The following is a 20,360-nucleotide window of genomic DNA, read 5'->3' on the forward strand; positions in this document are numbered from 1 at the left end:
GGCTCCCTCCGCCCCGATTTGAACTGTGTCAATCAATCATGGCGAAAAGCCAGAGAAGTTTAGTGGACTGAACTTCAAGGGGTGGTAGCAGAAGATGCTCTTCTACTTGACCACACTCAACCTGGCTCGTTTCTTGATCTAGGACCCTCCCAAGCATGCTGAGGATGTTGATGTGCATACCATCAGTGCAGTGGAGGCATGGATTTATTATGAGTTCCTTTGTTGAAACTACATCCTCAACTATCTTGCCGACTCGTTGTACACTGTGTATAACATGAAGAGAACAGCTAAGGAGTTATGGGAGTCCTTGGAAAAGAAGTATAAGACGGAGGATGCAGGGGCCAAGAAGTTCATCGTGGGCTGATTCTTGGATTACAAAATGGTTGACTCCAAAACGGTGATCAACTAAGTCCAAGAGCTTCAGGTGATCTTGCATGAGATTCATTCAAAAGGGATGGTTCTGAGTGAAACCTTCTAGGTGACTGCTATCATTGAGAAGCTGCCTCCCAGCTGGAAGGACTTCAAGAATTACCTGAAGCATAAGCGGAAGGAGATGAATGTAGAGAAATTCATTGTTAGACTTCGCATCGAAGAAGACAACAAGAGTTCAGAGATAAAGATGTTCTCTTAGGCTACTGTGAAAGCCAACGTGGTCGAGCATGGTCAAAACTCAAAACGAAAGAATCCCAAATCTCCCAAGATGGGACCCAGAGGAGGCATCAGCAAGAAGAAGTTCTCTAGAAAGTACTTCAACTGTGACCGAGTGGGTCACAAATCTTCGTAGTGCAGGAAACCGAAGAAGAAACAGAAGGCCAACCTGAACGAGGGAATAGAAATGCATGACCTTTGTGCAATGGTCTCAGAACCGAACCTGGTCGGTTCAAACCCGCAACAATGGTGGATCGATACTAGAGCCACTAGACATGTGTACTGCAACAAGAAGTTGCTCCATAACTTCGAAGAAGTCACTGGAGACAAACTGTTCATGGGGAACTCAGCAACCTCGGATATCATGGGCCAAGGAAAAGTAGTGCTGAAGATGACATCGAGCAAGGACCTCACTCTGAACTATATGTTGTATGTTCCGGAGATTCAGAAGAATCTAGTGTCCAGATCATTGTTAAGTATGCATGACTTTCGCATTATTTTTTAGTCGGACAGAGTTGTATTGTCCAAGAATAGAATGTTTGTAGGAAGGGGCTATGTATCTGATGGACTGTTTAAGCTTAATGTAATGACGATTAAGCCTAATATAAATACAAATGAAAGCTCTTCCACTTATATACTTGAGTCTTCGTGTTTGTGGAATGGTAGACTAGAATATGTTAACTACGATGTGTTGGGTTGATTAATAACCGTGCAAAACATACCTACATTCCACCTTGACCCAAAACACAAATGTGAGATTTGTGTTGAAGCGAAAATGACAAGGTCATCCTTTCAACATATTGAAAGAAGCAACGAACCACTTGGGCTAATTCACACTGACGTGTGTGACCTCAAAGGTACACCAACACGTGATGGGAATAAATACTTCATCACTTTTGTAGATGATAACACAAAATACTGTTATGTGTATCTTCTCAAAAGTAAGGATGAAGCTATAGAGAAATTTGTTCTCTATAAAAATGAGGTTGAAAATCAACTTAATAAAAAGATTAAGGTGGTTCGAAGTGAGATTCGCTCAGTTCACTCGTCCAACTGCTTTCTAGCATTCGCCTTGTTGATCGTTTCGCTCAGTTGTTCGCTTGCCCATTCGCTCGGTGGAAGCCTTCGACTCGCTCAGCAGCAACTCGCTCGGCAGAAGCCTTCAATTCTCTCGACAACAACTCACTCGGCAGAAGCCTTCAACTCACTCGGTCGGACTCTTCACTCGATCGGCCTTAAGCTTCGCTCGGTTGGCCTTAAGCTTCGCTCGGTCGGTCTTAAGCTTCGCTCGGTCAGCCTCTTCGCTCGGTCGGTCTTAAGCTCCTCTCGGTCGACTTTAAGTTTCGCTCGGTCGGCCTTAAGCTTTGCTCGGTCGACCTCTTCGCTCAGTCTAACTCTTCGTTTGGTTGGCCTTAGCCTCTTTGCTCGGTCGACCTAAGCCTCTACTTTCGATCGGAGAAGCCTTTAATTTGCTTGGTCGGCCTTAGCCTATTTCACTTGGTCGACAGCTAATTCGTCTGGTCAGCCACTGTGAAGTCTATGGTAAGCACTTGGCAGACACTAACTTCTGCTGACAACTTGAGATTATCAACTCAGGTCATTTCAACAGTTAAGTGAATTTAAATTTTATATAATTTTAAATTCAACTAAGTCCTAAAAATCTCCGATGACATATTATTTTTGGATAACATAGATCAGCTGCAATTAGAATTATTATCGATCAGATATAAACAAATATAATCCCATTATATATATTATTTCGAGCACTAGGAGGAAATGATCCCACCGTCCGGAATGTGAGGCTAGGTATATATATCTTACTTATTGTATAAATAAATTTTATTATGTAAACAAATATTTTTTTAGGGAGGATTTTTGGTGGTGCCAATGCGAGGTCTGGATGCTGGACAGAAGTCCCTTTGCAAAATCCGATCTTGCATGGGGACAATGGAGGATTGCGGTCTCTACGGGGCTACGTCACCTCAACAGAAGCTAGTCGGAATTTTGGAAAAGGGAATCGCTCGGGAGATTGTAGATTCCTCTTGGCAAGTCCAACTTTTGGGCAATTCTTTTCGAGTGAATCACCCGACGGAAAGACTGAGAAAATTTTATATTTCTAGTCTTATGCGGTTTCGATGTAAATGCATCATTTTGTTACCATTTGTATTATGCTTTGATTCGTCATTTCTAGATTACGAGAACTACTAGACTGGAAGGAAATTCCGAAAGGCGATGAGAACAAACAATCAGATGGGAAAGGTATTACTCTTATGTTTGTTTTGCCAATAATTGATTCAATAGCAGCACAGAAAAAAGTTACCTTTCAGCTGAAAATTAAACCTAAGAAGCGTGAGGTTGTCTTTCCTAACATGCAAGTAACGATAATTTGTTAGTACCCCAAGATAGTTTTGATATGATCAACCAAGTCAGGTTAGGTCTTATTAGCATTTAACTCCTGTATCTAAGTGTGCAGAAACTTAGGAGCATAGAAAGTCGAGCGAAAGATGCAACTAGAGAGAAGGATGTCACAGGAGAAAGCCGACGGACTCGGTGCGTTCGAGAGATGGGGTGCTATGGAAGAGTACGTGGGCGAACAAAATGGAGGCTTGCCGCGTTTCCAAGGGATGAGAAGCCGGAATGGAAGACTGCTTGAAGGTCGGAAGTTGGGTTCAGGTGAGCCATATTCCTGATGGTCGAGATCATCCAAGCGAGCGGAGTCGAAGCGGAAAACCCGGACCAATACGAGCGGAACCAAAGCGAAAAATCTGAATTAGAAAGTCAGCTAGTTTACTTTCTAATCCTGGCCCCCGGAACCCTTCCGAGCGCCCGGAAGGGCCGAATTTTATCCAAATACAACTTGTCGCATTGCGTTGTGATAGGGATAAAATTTTATCCCCCTAGAGGTGCCTGAAACCCTTTCAGGTGCCCCAACCGGGGCTATAAATACAACCCTGGTCCCAATGATTCAAAACAACACTTGTAATGATTTCTTTTCAGTCTTGTTCTGTAATTGAGTGCTTTAACTGCTGTAAGAGGATTCTCCGCCTAAAGGAGAATTAGTGAGATTTTTATCTTCATTGGATTAACAACCTCCCCGATTGTAACCAAATAAACCTTTTGTAGCTCTTCCTTTCTTTATTTAGCTTCTTATTTTTTTATACAAGTGTTGATTCTTATAAAGCTATAAAGTTCGAGGAAAGTTCATTTTTCTTTGCAAGACTATTCAGCAGGACTATTCACCCCTTCTAACCAGCCGCCAATGGTCATACAAGTGGTATCAGAGAGGGTTCACTTTAGGAGAACTAACCGCCGAACGAAGCACACGAGATGATCAGACCGAACATCTACCTACCGAAGTTCGAGGGGGAATTCGTGAGCTGGAAGAAAAAGATGGAGGTATTTTTTAAGACAGATTTCGATTTACTTTTAATAATAAAATTCAGTTTTATAGCACCTGAGGGTAAAGAAGAATACCAATGGATGAAGAAGAAGCAAGCCGATTTCGTAGAAAACGGCAAAGCGGAGTTTCACCTGTTTAGCGTTTTACCACCTCAAGAAGTCAACCGAATCAGAGTCTACAAGTTAGTGAAGGAGGTCTGGGAAAAATTCCTAGAACTACACGAAGGGATTTCGGAGGCAAAACTCGCGAGATGGGATCTGCTCAGGAACTAGATCAGCAACATCAAGTTAGAAGAAGGAGAAACTGAGATTCGCTCAAGAATAAAGGAACTCATCACCGGACTCACGAATCTCAGGAAAAAGGTAAACAACTGAGATTCGCTAAGGTACGCGCTTAACGCATTTTCTAGGACTACTGAATGGGTATCATTAGTAGATGCTTATTATATATCTAAGGATCTAGAATCAAGTACTTTAGAAGAAATATTTTTAACTTTTGAAGTCCATGAAACGAGATATGCAGATCTGAAGAAGGAGCCAAAGCACAACATTACCTTAAAGGCAAAGATGGACAAACGAGATTTTGAATATTCTCTCGATGACAATGAAATGACATTCATGGTAAGTAGATTTTAAAAATTATTTAATTCTAAAAGATTTAATCAAATACAGGGTACAAAAAGAAAAAGAAAAGTAAGATGCTACCACTGTAATGAAAAAGGACATGTGAACGATAATTGCCCAAAATTGAAGAGCAAGGACAAGGACAAGGAAAAGAACAAGCAGGCAGCCTAGAACAAGTATACAAGTCTAAAGGCGACATGAGACAAAACATCGTCCAAATAAGAGATCAAAGCAATCGTCGGACTTGCGCTAGTGGCAAGTCACCAAGAAGATGAAGACGAAGCAAGCTCGTGTAAAATGAGTATCAAGAGCATTGATGAAGGGGGAGCGATATCAGAAGAAAACAACACTTCAGGGGAAGCTTCTGATTACGGGATCGACAAGGTAAGTCAGATACGGTCTCTTCCTCCTGACAAGTTATTTCAGTTTGTAAAAATATTATCGAAAAATTACTGTAAGTTAAAAAAAGAAAATAAGGAATTAAAATCAACCTTAGCTGGTTCCTGTCGATTAGAAGATTTCGATAAAGTAAAAATTGAAAATAAAAAATTAAAAAAGGAAATAGAAAATTTAAAAAATCAAGCAAGCTCACATATTCAACATGTTAGAAAATACAATGCATTAAATTGGTATTTTAAATACCACAAGGGTCAAATTAGAAAAATATCATAAAAATATATTCCTAAGAAATTTTTGATTAATCCTGTAGGAAGGAATCTATTTTGGGTTCCAAAATCATATTTAGATTGATTTTTTTTTATCCAAGGCTTTCAGAGAGCAAATTAAATATTTGATTTCTTTAAAAGACTTTGTCTAGAAGTGGTTGTTGTTCCAATAACCAAGAAAGTATAGTATCTTGCCACAACCTAGAAGTCAATTATTGAAATAAAATATTTAATTGACTAACTGTGAAGCATTTAATTAACTAATACTTTAAATTGATTGTCAAAATTTCTGTTAGAAATTATTCAGAACTTAATTTCTCCGATAAAGAAAATTTCTTCACTTATCAATAAAATTTATTTTCATGTTTTTTTAAAAAATATCTCACAGAGTTACTTTTAGTAAATTTATTTTTCTATGAAACTTTATCTAAATAATTTTTCAAATTTTTTTTATGAATTAGTTATCCAAATGCAAAAATAGAGTTTTTTTTAAGCTTAAAACTCTCACATTTTTTAGAACTTAAACCTTTTTTAAAAAAACTTCTTGATTTTATTCCTTAGATTTTGTAGAATTTATCCCATTATAATGTGATCAAAGGGGAGAAGTGAAGATTAAGTCTAGGGGGAGGGTAATGTAACTTATTTAATTTTTTACACATTATTAAATTACTAATTTGATTACTTTGTTATTATTTGTTTTTGTTATTACCCTAACTTAACTTGAGATTGCACACATCAAAAAGGGGGAGATTGTTAATGCCCCAAGGTAGTTTTGATGTGATCAACTAAGTCAGGTTAGGTCCTGTTGGTATTTAACCCTGTGTCTAAGTGTGTCGGAACTTAGGAGCACAGGAAGTCGAGCGAAAAACGCAGCTAGGAGAAGGACGACACGGGAGAGAGCCGACGGGTTCGGTGCGTCCGAGGGATGAGATGCTGCGGAAGAGTACGCGGGTGGACGAAAAGGAGGCGCGTGGCGTTTCCGAGGGATGAGAAGCCGGAGCGGAAGATTATTAGAAGGTCGGAAGTTGAGTTCGGGTGAGCCCTATTCCGGATGGCTGAGATCACTCAAGTGAGTAGAGCCGAAGCAGAAGACCCGGACCAATGTGAGCGGAAGACCCGGACTAAAAAGTCAACTAGAAGTTGACTTTCTGGTCTAGGCGTCCGGAATTGAATTTTATCCAAACGCAACTTGTCGCGCTGCGTTGCGACGAAGATAAATTTTATCCCCCTAGAGGCGCCTGGAACCCTTCCAAGCACCCAGACAAAGACTATAAATACAGCTCTGGTCCCAATGGTTGAGAACAACAGTTGTAATTGATTTTCTTTTCAGTCTTGTTCTGTAATTGAGTGTTTTAACTACTGTAAGAAGCTTCTCTGGCTGAAGGAGACATTAGTAAGCTTTTCATCTTCTTTGGATTAACAACCTCTCCGGCTGTAACCAAGTAAATATTTTATGTCTCTTCCTTTCTTTATTTAGTTTCTTTTTTTTTTTTATACAAGTATTGAATCTTATAAAGCTATAGAGTTTGAGAAAGATTTATTTTTCTTTACAGAGTTATTCACTTCCCTCTAGTTAGCCGACAAGACTGTACAGTCATACAATTTCAGTCAAGTACAACATGCGTGTCTTTGGAACATTTTCTTAGTAAGAATCAAAACACTAATTTAGCCAATTGGAAATTTGTTTCTCGTTTACCACTCAAATTTACCAAATGTATTGAAGCATGTCTTGATAAGCTTTCTTTTAAATAGGATAAGCAGACGAATGTCTTTTAAAAATATTTTGCAAATTCTACTGTTACCGAGAAACTCAAATTTGTCATCCATCATCCCATGATTGTGGTTGCCATGAAATGCCATCTGAAGCTCTATACCTAGAATTTCCAGTGGCCAAAAAGAAAGTTCAACTTTGTTGTCACTAAATAACATTAGTGCTTCGGACAGATTGAACCAAGCTTTACTAGTGAATACTGAACACTGCCTTCGCTATCTTTGAATTTCTGCTTTTCTAGGTCAAACAACTCTTTCTTAGATAAGTAGCATAAAAATAGGCCTTTTAGGGTCCTACTATGATACCCAGTGTAGCAGTGGACCAGGTCAAAATACCGAAAGTTGTGGGCTAGAGTTGGCAAATTTATGTCTTCAAAAGTCACAAGCAAGCATCGCCGACGGGCACAGGCTTATGTTGAGATCAGTCATGTACCTTTAGTGATTGTGAGGTATATCTTGATGCTCATATAGTTTGCAACAGAACTTGTGAAAATTTTAGTTCTTATTTATTTAGTTATTCATTTGAAGTAAAAATTGTATTGCTGAATCAACACAACTAAAGCCATTTCACCTAGTAGTTCTAGTTCACAAGTACGAGGTCGCTCTAGAGATCCCTTCCTCATTTCCTAATAATCATTTGAAGTATTAGTTTAGGAGTTTGCTTCAAAGTTGTTTAAATAATCAGACAATATTTCATAAAATTAAATTTCGCAATCTCTTTGGAAGACAGTGTATCCTTGCTATAGGTAGGGTAAAAAAATTCAACTTAGAGCCGTTACATGCATCACCTTTTGGATATTCTGTAACTAATGTGAAAATGTCTTTCAGCTAATTGCTACTGCTGAAGCCCTTCATTTGAGGCAGTATTGTTGTATCCAAAATAAGCCTGTCTGTTCTTTTTTTATGATTATGATGTTACAGTTGTTCAAATTATTTAATAGCAAATATTCAGTTAAATTTTTCTATTTCAATTTATTTACCTATGTTTGTTTGTTTATATAGGATTCAAACACAGATGATTTTGAAGGATTTCAGGAAAACCTATCGAAGAATTCGCAGTGTCCTCGGTCCCTTACTTATACTGGTATTGATGCTTTTTTCAAATTATTTTGGTTCCTCTAACCAAAGAGAGGTTCGTAGGGATCTATTAGTATATTATTTTGTTCATTGTAATAACTTATAAGATTTATAAATCAATGGAAAATAAATCATATTATCTATTGTTTTATTAGTGTATCTGTCACCCAAGATCTTTACATGTATTAACACCGTGGCAGAAGAATGCCAAGAAATAAAGTCTAATACAGTTTATCAGGAATATTAAGCTAGAATAACTGTATTGTTTGTTTCATTAAAAAAATTTCCTTTTATGTATTTAATTCCCCTTTGATTTTAGTTCTGAAAAACAATCAAGTTCGATCTTGAGATTATTGTTTCTCCGGCTCTAGGATATGTATAAGTTGAGTGGTATTAGACTTAGCATGGACCTATAGTTGATTATGCAGCTATTTTCAGAGTTAATTTATCTCAACACTCTTTTTAGCAATGTCAAGAGTTGCTAGAGCAAATAATTTTCATATTTGTTACTAGAGGCTAGAGGAAGATGATTGCTTGGATTGACCTAATCTTTTCTCGGCGTCAACCAATTTAATCTGTGATTTCTTTCTATCAAAGCATATAGGATCTTAACGTTTTGGTAGGAGCACTCCATCAAATTTAGAGCAATGATAGTAATACGTGATAACAAAACTTCGACTTGCTTAAATTACACAAGGCTGATAGTGCGGTTTGCTTAAAGTTTTACTCTTCGAAATATCAAGTATATATTTCTTAGCGCACACACAAGCTTTATTGTTTTAACATAATTAGTCGTGGACTCTATAATCTGGATATGCATTAATTTTTTTAATAGTTCAGTTTTATTTTCTTTATATTTTGAATGTTATTTTTTGCAGATTAGTTTTTAGGAGTTCAAGAACAAGCTGTTGGAACCTGGTTTAAATTTACAAGTCACAACTTTTTTTTTTCAGTGTTTCAGCTACAAAAATACCAAGTAGCTGCCCAGTTGGCATCTAAAATTTTGTGTTTACAAGTTTGTGCTACTAAAGTGTTTCTCTAGCTTATGCATTTTTGGGCCTTTTTTTGAGTGACTGAAACCATGCCTTTTTAATGCAAATAAATGCAAGTATCATGTTATACTAATTACAAGTGTTAGCGGTTGATTGCTCTATGTCTATTCACATGATTTGAGCAAGCTCACAACTAATTTGGATGCACTTAAAATTGGATGTTTTTGGTGTTATTGAGAACCAATCTTACTACTATTTCTGACTTGCTACAATGTTTTTCTTTTACTTTCTCATTTGATAAAAATTCCTCTCTTTGTGGGTTTGCTTGGAACAAACATCATACGTACTCAGGTAGCATTTATCAGATAAATCCCTCCAACAAGTGAGAAAAATGTCCGTCAGAGGAGTGGCGATTGCTAGAGGTTTTTGAGGGGGTTGGAGTCTGCTAGTTTTTGTTGCTAGTAAAATAAAAGATGCATTTCTTGAAGGGAGTTTCATAATTAAGAACACATACATCTATATATATAAACGCTTCTGAAGCGATTGAGTTCTTTTGTTTTCCTTTGTTCTCTCATCTCGTTCTGATAACTAGATTCTGTCATGGTGATTCGATGTTCTATATGGTTTTCCCAAATGTTAATTTGCCATTTTGCTTGTTCTGAATCTGACCTGCTTGAAGTTCTTGATTTCAGGTACTGTTGGGCAAGATCTCTACTGGAGCTCAGAACGACCTCGAGAAAATGACCAAGATGACATATGCCCGAGTTGCAGTCTATGGTTTCAGCGACAAGGTTGGTCTTCTCTCTTTTCCCCAGAGGGAAGCCTGACAACAAGAAGACATGAGCCATCATTGGAAAAGAGGTCAGGGAATGGGTCTCGGAAGCATACAAAGACGGTGGAATTGATCAAGGAACATAAGGATTAGGTTGCCCAGATTGCGCAGCTGCTTCTGGTGAAGGAGGTGCTGCACCAAGAGGACTTAATCCGGGTTCTCGGAGAATGCCCATTCAAGTCAGTCGAACCAACAAACTACAATAAATTTGTTCGAGGTTTTTGAGACAACGACAACACGAGCAAGGATGCCTCCAAGCAAAAAAACAGTAGCGGAGGAAGATGGGGTCATCATCGGTCAACGGGGAGATTGTGCAAGGAATTGTACAAAATTAAACACAACAAACTGCATTAGAGAAAAACCACACTGGACTGGTAGATTAATCATTTCAATACTGTTGCACAAATATTTCAATAAATGTATTTTGGAATGGCAGCCTCCTGCTGCAAGAACATTGGAGATATAACTTGAAGTCTAAACTTTTTTTTTTTTTCTATTTTTAACTTCTGTTTTTTTCTCTCGAGATTTTTAGGACTTATTTGTAGATAAATTTGATTGAGAAATTAGGTAGGGGCAATGGTCTGGTCTCAGGTCACTTCAAATTATTGGAGAATGCAAAAAAAAAAAGTGACCTTAGGTGGATGGCGAGGAAAGTATCCAAGCAAAGAGTTAAAGACATGAATACTTGAGATAAGAGACGGAATATTTAACATCAGCTAACAAGCACTCAATTGGATTGAATTCTGATATTATACCAAAAATTGCATGTGATGTACCCCAACATGCTCGGGCCTTAATAAGAAGGATTACATCAAGGCTTATTCATATCGTTAGCTTATCCCAGTCACAAGAAAAGCTCCGAATCCAAAATATTAATGTCATGAGACTTCAACTGGAAAAAGAGGCAACAATTTCTCAAGCAGAGGACTAGACAGTAGCGGCATTGATGATGTCCACAAACTCAGGCTGTGAAAAAGCAGAAGAAAATGATCAGATTTAACAGCAACAAGCAGCAAATTTCAGTTTAGATTTAGAGAATGAATGTTAATCCAACCAAATCAACAGAATTCACTAAGTCGTCGCATGGCCTCGTCTAATTCAATCAAGTCAATAGTATCAATCAAGAAACAGACAGGATTATTATGAGGTCAAACACGGGTTGATCAATTTTAGACAGCAATGGAATTACGTGCAGCGTTTGGCTGAATATTAAGGGTAAGCATCTGCAATCCAAAATCCATAAAACAAGCCAAATGAAAATTTCAATTTGACAGTTTATTGGTTTGGTTTCAATTTAACTAGCTAATTATGGGTTTCGGTTTGGTTTTGATTTGAGGTTATGCAAATTGTAAAATCAAAGGCTTTTATAATATGTATATGAATATAGATGAATTAGTATTAGTATGTTAATTAGTGCAGTTTCTTATTATTTGGTATATTCAGTAATCAATATAATCATTAAATTACAATAGTATTAATAGTGTTATTCTCATAAGAAATCGTGCTTGAAAGTAGTTTTTGATTGGTTAGTATGTATTTATTTTGCAATTTACGGTTGCAAACAGAACAACATCAAAACCAAACCAAAATGGTTTCGATTTGAATTTTTCAAACCAAATATTTTGATTTGGTGTTGATTTTTCTCATCAAACCAGTAACCCAAACTGCACCCACTTCTAGCTGTATGGATTTAGTTAGTGAGCCAACTTGTAATCTATACGATTACTGGTAACTATTGCAAAAGCCATATGACTATTTACCGAAACTAAAGCTTAAACCATAGGTACATGCTAACAATCAAAGAAAGATACAAACCTTCAAAGAAGCCCCTCCGACGAGAAACCCGTCAACATCAGGCTGTGCTGCAAGTTCCTTGGAATTAGCTCCATTTACAGAACCTGCGGGATTTCATGTGTGCTATCAATCTTACACATAGAACACAGACAAGGGTGGGAAAGCTAATTGAAACAATTATTTAACCTAAAACAGAAGCAAAAGAAGAAGAAAATGCTGGGAATGGTTTTAATTCACTTTGATGAATGCAAATCATAAAAAATTTGCTGGAAAGAAACAGGGGAAATCGTGTTAATAATGTATTGTTTACCTCCATAAATGATCCTAGTTGATTCTGCAACTTCGGCGCTTACGTTTTTCTGAAGCCACTTTCGTAATTCAGAGTGGACCTAAGCATCAAGGGAGTTCATTATACAAAGGATCCATTTAGAAACTACTTTTTTTATTAAAAAAGAAAAAGAAAAGAAAAATTGAACATAGCTCGGCAGGAAAAGTTATTGGTGAGACATTTCGGCATCCAACATTTGGAGAGGACAAATAGTGCACAAGCTATTGGCTGTCAATCTGTTATCTAGAGAACTTAACAGGAAACTTATTAGCATGGCCACAGAAAGTACCTCCTGAGCCTGAGCTGGAGTAGCAACCTTTCCAGTTCCGATTGCCCAAACTGGCTCATATGCCACGACTACATTGGTCCAGTCAGAAATCCGGTCTGTAAGATTGTGAGCAATAGAGGTAAATTAGAAATACAAGTGCATTCTGGATGAGAGGTCCATACTTCACTAGTAGTTAAAGCAAGAACAATAAAAGGATTCTCTTCTTTTTTTTCTGAGATGCACAATTAAAGGAATTTGTTTGGCATCACTTGAAAATGAAGCTTGGTTTCCAAGGTATATGACATTTTCAATTTTGGAGGATAATCCTAGTTTTCTTCAATTCAACATATGATACTACATAAGCAGCTGAAGCTGCAACTAGGAGTAGAAAGGTTCACTGTATACCTGAATTGTCCTCTACAAAGGATGTCTTACCTTAGTTTTCAACTTTTTCTTTTAATTAAACGAGGATGAGAAACTCACTATACTCCAAATCACAGAAGAACACAGATTGCTAATTCATGAGATTCAGATTAGATACCTACAACTTTTAGTGCATTATAATCTAAGGGTGCATTGTTGATTAGAGCTGATGCCAGAATTTATCATTTGAATCACATAGATTTTATTCTGCAGTTCTATAATCCTTTTATGGTCTTGGTTCATGTCCATAACTTAATTGAAGACCTTTCTTCTCCATCAGTAATCAACAAGTCATACTTGAAAAACAAGACCTAACACAATACTGTTTCAAATAAACTTAACATATCCTCTTCTTGATAGGACTCATCAGGGTCGTTGAGTTTGAACTGATCAAACATGTTGTAAAGAAAAAAATGTAGACAAAGGGTAAGGGGCTTTTCAACCTATATCTGTCTAACCTTTGTCAAGTAGTGTCACAAAACTGGTGAATGACCGCCACAGAGAAAATATGGAAACTTGTTTTAAAATAGCTAAGGGATAAATCACACTACCCAATGAGAACAACTATGCAAAATTTTTTATTAAAAATAGTATAACTATCTTAGTTTGGACATTTACTAAAAACACAACCAGCAAGTCTGAATAGCTCATGCAGAGTACCTGCAATAGCTTTCGTTTGTGCAGAAACAACCTCCGTGGTGGCTCCTGACTCACGCTGCTCAAGTGTCTCACCAACACAAGCAATGACCTTTAAACCTTTAGAGACTGCGTATGCAACCTTGTCTCCAACAAACTAAGCCAAGAAAACAATGAATCACATTAGCAGAAAACTACTGTATCAAATTTATAGACTTCCTAAGAGTTGAACCAATTGCATCTAAGTGATGATAGTAATAAGAAAAAAGATTACAAGAAACATAATCCTTCTATATCAGTTCCAATTCTGGCATTGCAAATCAAAATCTTCAACAGTATTCAGTCAAATGACTCTATATGTTGATGTCAAGAAAACCAATTCGTAAGTCATAAATTGAACTTACAAATAAAATTTAATCCAGCATTTGAAGTATTTCACAGCTCTTTTATGATATAGATACTCTCCACTAGTCCACACTCCAAAGGAAAATTACCTCATTTGATTCACCCAACAAAGCCCTTCGTTCAGAATGTCCAAGAATGACCCAAGGAATGTCAAGATTTACAAGCATCTCAGCACTGCACAAGGAAATCCAAACAAATTTAGAAATAGAAATCAGAAAGGACTTGTCTCACAAAATAAGGAACCTTGTTTTATTTTTCCAATCATAGATCATGAATAACAAACAACAGTTTATCTCTTCCTTCAAACAGTGAGATTAACAATTGTACTCAACAAAGAAAAACATAATCTTACCTGATCTCACCAGTGTAAGCACCACCTTTCTTCACCCAACAATTTTGTGCCGCAACATGAAAATCAGATCGCAATGAACTTTTCACAAGAGGAAGAAATACAAATGGTGGGCTGACCACAACCTCTGCATACGTGATAAAAATACAAGGTTTCATATATTTATAAAGGTTGTCTGTATACTATATTCACTTACAAAATAGAAAGCATCAAGACGAACATTCTACAACAACACCAAGTCATTATATTTGTCTAAGAATGGAGATGCTTTGGCTTCAGAATATACAGTCAATTGAAGATAACGATTGTAATAGCATGTAAACTTAGGGGAACTACAACGTTGAATATACAGTAAATTATACATGCAATGTTGCTTACAGACTAATTGCACACTTGATTTTCATCGTCAATACCACCACAACCACGAAATAGGTCCAATCTATGGTTACAATGGTCAAATTTAATTGTCAACAAGACAGCCTCTCTTCCTTTAGTAAATCAAATCAGGAACGCATGCACTCCATTACCATCCAAATAGCGAACAAGTATGGTGTTGTTTCCAAACAAACTCTAAGATCGACAGAAAGATTCATAATCATACCAACAGCATCAGGTGATGTAACTTTGCCATCGTTCAGTGTGGTGACAAGTTTCGTCACTTCCTCACCCGTCCCATTCTGCAGACAAAAAGGTCAAACACCACAAATTTTCACATTATCCCGTCAAAAAAGTTTTTTTTTTTTCAAATCGTGCAGTAAAGAGCACACGGGGTTAGAGGATCGAGAGACAAAACTAACTAAAATCGAGATAGATTCAAACAAAATCAACCAGTCAATAAACCAAACAGATTATATAAGGAGATTGATAATAAACACAAATTTTGGACCGTGCACCGAATCCACAAACTATTAGCCAGAATCAAAACTGAGGTACCAGTGCAGCAAAGATACGATCCCGACCTATTAAAAATAAGAACAAGGAGAGGCAAAATTCAGAGCTTTCGCATTTCCAGTTCCTGCCAACGAAGAGCATGGAACATACAGATCGTACCACAAAATTCACAAACTATTAGCCCAAATCAAAACAGAGATACAAGTGCAGCAAAGATACGATCCCGATCTATCAAAAATAATAACAAAGAGCGGAAAAATTCTGAGGATTACGCATTTCTAGTTTCCGCCGAGAAGGACATGGAGATCGATAAGGGCCATAAAAATCGTACCACGCTTCGGAACTCAGAAACTATTAGCCAAAATCAAAACTGAGATATAAGTGCGTGAAGGATTCGATCCCGATCCATCAACTAGAAGGACAAAAGTGCATGAAAATTGCATTTCTAGGTTCCGCCGAGAAGGACATGGAGATCGATAAGGGCCATAAAAATCGTACCACGTTTCGGGACTCAGAAACTATTAGCCAAAATCAAAACTGAGATACAAGTGCGGGAAGGATTCGATCCCGATCCATCAACTAGAAGGACAAAAGAGCATGAAAATTTCGAGGATTACGCATTTCCAGTTGCCGCCGACGAAGAACTTCCGGGCCATTTTCCGCAACCAGAAGCTTTGACGATGAAACCTAATCGAGATATTTGTCAACACTCGCGCTAGCAGCGAATGCTGATCTATAAAGGGCAAAACCGAGTAACTAAATTACGATTTTGCCCCTTATTTTTCGGTCGACCGATCCGATCAGAACATCTGCACGACTCTTGAGATCTGACTCGGCAGATCTTCAAAACCGGAATTCGTCGCGTCCTTTTACGTCCCCTAGTTCACTCACCCGACAATTGTACCCGCCCATTCAAAATGGTCTCGTAAGAGGGTAGGCCTCCATGATGGGCCGATGGCCCATTATGTTTCAAGTGACATCAAGACATTGTTGAATAAAAGTGTTGCCCTTCAACCATCAATTTCGTGTGATTCAAATTTTGTTTCGTGCAGTGATCATGCTTCCAATCTACCATCGCTATAATAGGTTTGAAGTTTTAGGGTGTTAAAGGTTTTCGGTTTGATGGGAGACGCAACAATTCGATGGTTTGTAATAGTCTTAAGTTATGATTTAAAATTTACGGTTTAGAGATTTTGGTTGTAATTAGGCATAAGTAGGTTCGGATGCGTTGCTAAACAAGCAAACAATAAAATCATTGTGATTGATGTGAATGAACTTTGAGTGTAAATCAAATAAAAATATAGCAAATCAGATAAAGACGAGGGAATAAATTTGAATATGCCAAATGAAATAGGTGGATTAGGTCAACCAAAGGATCAAATGAGGAAAAAAAACACTAATTGAACTAGGCAACACAGTAAAGTCAAGCAATTGGAATGAGCTAGGTTGACTTCAGACATACTGTCATACCCATATCAAACATAATTAGATAGATAAGACAAGCTTAGTGAGGTAAATGATAGAATGACTAGATAAGAATGAGAATGAAAATGATAAAAATAGGGAATGAAAATAGAAAAACTTTCATACCCTAATAGGCTGAGTAATAACTTATTTTAATATTTAAAGAATTTGAATATATAGGATCCACCATCAAAGTACCAACTTTTCATTTCTTTCACATTTTCTATTCCCATTCCATCCAATCAAGATCCCCTTAACCCACTGGAAGCAGGCTTCGATCCCCTGTGCAATCCCAACCGCAACACACCCTCCGGCCTGTGGGTCCCACCGCGATACGCGTCCCAATAGCCCTGGATTTTGCACCACCCTCGCAATCGCATCGAATGCGGTTTGACCTTGATAATTAAACTATTTAAAAAATAAATAAAAATCAATTATCGTGTGGCTTAGATTAATAAATTAGTTTTTCCTCTATAAATTAATATTAATTTTAATGATAAAAGCTATGGAGATAGCCATCTTAATGTCAACGACAGGAAGGAGAGTTTTCATTAAACTATTTTAATGTCAACTCTCCATTCTTCTCCATCTCCATTTTTCTCTGCCGCTCTCTCCAGAGTCCGATGCTCCTCCCGCCGGCCGCCGTGATCTCTCTTTCCACTTCGATGGGTAAACGCAAGGAAGAATTCGGCAGTGGTCGCCCAGATGGAGGTGGCGCGGCCGCCGTCGCATCTGAGGCCTTCTACGAGGGGCTCGGCCACTCTTTCGTCTTCGTTGGCTCCGACGTGCCCCAGCTTTCCCGGCCCGTCTCCGACTCCTTCCGAATCAACCACAGCGACGATGGCGGGGGAAGCGCTTCCATCCGGTTGATATCCGGCGCAGCGGTCAGCGCCAACGTGACCACGCCGCTATCGACGGCGCAGCCCTTCCAACGCAGCGACCTCGCTTGCCCCTCCTCCGCTTCCTTCGAGAGCTCCTCCTCGTTCGCCTCGATTCCCCTGCAGCCACGGTTGTCGGGATCGTTCTCCGGCGCTATCCACAACTTCAACTCCGGGCCCCTCGATCGCGATTTCCACTCCGGCCACCTCGATCGCCGTCCCTCTACCTCCTCCTCCTCTGGCCACAACTACCGCACTCTGTCCCAGCGCGTCGCCGACCTCCAGCGGCGCAATTTCCTCCGCTGCATCACCGAACGCATAGCCCGCGCCGCCTCCAAGTTCATCTGCATCGCACAAACGCCCGAAGCCAATCCCGGTTATAGTCCCTCGAAGGAACCGCCTCGGACCACAATCGCCGCCAAAGGAGCGGCCTATCCGGACTCCACCACCGAACTCAGCAGCAATTCGACCACCATCCGCAGCAGCGGCAACGAGCACATCAACTTCGACTCCATTGGCGACGAATCCGACTCGTACGACGGCGCGAACGCCCACGCGCATTGGGCGCAGGGGAAGGCCGGCGAGGACAGGACGCACGTGATCGTGTCGGAGCAGCACGGGTGGGTGTTCGTCGGCATCTACGACGGCTTCAACGGCCCCGACGCTACTGAATACCTGCTCGCCAACCTCTACAGATCCATCCAGAAGGAGCTCAAGGGGCTGCTCTGGGACGACAAGCCCCAAACCGCCGGCGCCCACCAGGTGCTCGACGAAATGCCCGACCCAGAAATTTCGCATCCAAACAACAAGCCCACCTCCCGCGGTGGCGCGGTGGACCACAGGGCGGTGCTGAAGGCGCTCTCGCGGGGGCTGAGGAGGACGGAAGAGGCGTTCCTGCAGATGGCCGACGAGAGAGCGGCAACCAACCCGGAGCTGGCACTGATGGGCTCCTGCGCGCTGGTGATGCTGATGAAGGGCGAGGGCGTGTACCTGATGAACGTCGGCGACAGCCGCGCCGTGCTCGCCCGGCGGGCGGACCCCGACCTCTGGAGCTTGGTCGGGAAGGCCACGCAGGGACTGAGGGAGGAGACGCTGAAGTACCTCGAGTCCTACGACGACGAGGAGCTGGTGGCGCTGCAGCTCACCACGGATCACAGCACCTCCAACGCCGAAGTAAGCATCGAGATCGAACTTAATTTCACCAAACTACTAACAATTCGACGGATATATCGACCTATCTCTCGCTTCTCGATGTAAACCAGGAACTGAGAAGAATCAGAAGTGAGCACCCTGATGACCCAGCCGCCATTTTCAACGGCAGAGTGAAGGGATCGTTGAAGGTTACCCGGGCTTTTGGAGCAGGATATCTCAAACAGGTTGTATATAATTTCCACAAAAATTAAAAGATCCTCCGTCATTTTTATTATCATCGAAATGAAAATTATTCTTAAAATATCTTTTTTTTAGCAAACTAATTTTATTTTATTATTGGAGAAGAAAAATAATTGTCATCATTATTAATTAACCCAGCCAAAATGGAACATTGCGCTGCTGGAGCCATTCAGGATCGACTACAAAGGCAACTCGCCTTACATCACTTGCAATCCCTTCCTCTGCTACCACAAAGTGGGGCCCAAGGATAAGTACCTCATCCTCTCCTCCGACGGCCTCTACCAGTACTTCACCAACAAGGAAGTGGTAGCCCAACTTGAAACGTTCCTTGCGGCGAATCCAGACGGTGATCCGGCCCAGTATTTGGCCCAAGAAGCGTTGTATCGGGCCGCCGACAAAGCCGGTATTCTAAAACATGCTCAATTAGAATTTAATAAACCTTAAATCATAATTAAACTTAATTTCTTAGTTTTTTGTGATAATTAATTTCTCAAAAAATAGTGATAGTTTTCAGGGATGGAGCTCGATCAATTGCTTGACGTGCCACAAGGAGACAGGAGAAAATACCATGATGATGTTTCCATCATCATCATCTCCTTGGAAGGAGCCATGTGGCAGTCCTGCCTGTAAATAATGAAAGGAGATTAATTAATTAATTAATTTATAGTTAATATGAAGATAAATCCGAAGTTAATCAGTGTTCATATTAGTTAATTTTGAGAACCAGTTGCAATTCTTTGCTTCTTGATGTATACTCTTCATGTTTAATCAATTTTCTCTTCACTTTTTTTTTTGTTTGTTTAATGAAGTATGATGCTTAATTAATAAGTATTTATGATAGGAAGGATTATTTATGAAGCAAGGGGTTCATATTATGGTTGTCTCGTCTTTATCTAGATCGAAATCATTTTATGGGATAGAAAAAAAGTAATGCAATGATGATTAGTTAATTATGACTCCGAGTTGAGAGTTATTTTTAAGATATTTGAAATTAAGAAATCTAGTTTTAGAATGTTTTTATTAAGAAACTCGTATACAATTAAGTTGGGAGGGAATGATTAATAAGTTACATAAATTGTAGGGGCTGCGGAAGCAATTGGATCCCTTAGGAAAGGGTGAATAGCATACCTGTAAGTTAAGCACTCTTTTCTCTGATTACTCAGCAAAGATATATGTTAATTAAAATAAGTTAAAAATATAAGAGAAATTATGCTCGTTCATTTAGGGTTATAAATGAATCAAGCGTTTATGAATAAATTTGGTGTTCGGCTTGATAAGAGTTTATTTATGTTCGTTCAATATACATAAGATTAATTAAACAAACAAGTTTGAACAACTCATTAAGCTAAATAAATAAGCTTAAACACATATGTGTTCAGCTCGTTAACATTCGTGAACAATGTTCGTGAACAACATTCATAAACAATGTTCACAAAATATATTCATTACCAAGAAACTCTTCTCCCTCTCCCATGGGCCTTGGGGATCCTTTTAAAACCTCCCTAGCATTCAGAAAAGGAAGAAA

General features: G+C 39.1%; 2 protein-coding genes across 4 annotated transcripts; one reads left to right on the forward strand and one right to left on the reverse strand.

The window, feature by feature from the left end:
* Window positions 1-10,712: 10,712 nt before the first annotated feature.
* On the reverse strand, window positions 10,713-15,814 carry LOC122006777 (triosephosphate isomerase, cytosolic-like). 2 transcript variants are annotated; one of them, XM_042562394.1, is made up of 9 exons: window positions 15,719-15,814; window positions 14,812-14,887; window positions 14,214-14,337; window positions 13,951-14,035; window positions 13,481-13,613; window positions 12,419-12,513; window positions 12,112-12,190; window positions 11,823-11,905; window positions 10,713-10,973 (listed from the first exon to the last, which is right to left on the reverse strand). In XM_042562394.1, exons 1-9 carry the CDS (start codon window positions 15,755-15,757, stop codon window positions 10,935-10,937), a joined length of 753 nt encoding a protein of 250 aa, XP_042418328.1. In that variant the 5' UTR covers window positions 15,758-15,814; the 3' UTR covers window positions 10,713-10,934. The 2 variants fall into 2 exon arrangements, with proteins under 2 accessions (XP_042418328.1, XP_042418329.1); XM_042562395.1 differs by lacking the exons at window positions 10,713-10,973; window positions 11,823-11,905 and having other exon boundaries at window positions 12,170-12,350.
* Window positions 15,815-17,099: 1,285 nt separating this feature from the next.
* LOC122006778 (probable protein phosphatase 2C 23) lies at window positions 17,100-19,575 on the forward strand. Of its 2 annotated transcripts, none has more exons than XM_042562396.1 (4): window positions 17,100-18,616; window positions 18,706-18,819; window positions 18,974-19,238; window positions 19,350-19,575. In XM_042562396.1, the coding sequence occupies exons 1-4, from the start codon at window positions 17,189-17,191 to the stop codon at window positions 19,463-19,465; spliced, it is 1,923 nt and encodes a 640-aa protein (XP_042418330.1). In that variant the 5' UTR covers window positions 17,100-17,188; the 3' UTR covers window positions 19,466-19,575. The 2 variants fall into 2 exon arrangements, with proteins under 2 accessions (XP_042418330.1, XP_042418331.1); XM_042562397.1 differs by having other exon boundaries at window positions 19,343-19,513.
* Window positions 19,576-20,360: the final 785 nt, after the last annotated feature.

Source organism: Zingiber officinale, chromosome 7B (assembly GCF_018446385.1).
Source record: "Zingiber officinale cultivar Zhangliang chromosome 7B, Zo_v1.1, whole genome shotgun sequence".
NCBI lineage: Eukaryota > Viridiplantae > Streptophyta > Magnoliopsida > Zingiberales > Zingiberaceae > Zingiber > Zingiber officinale.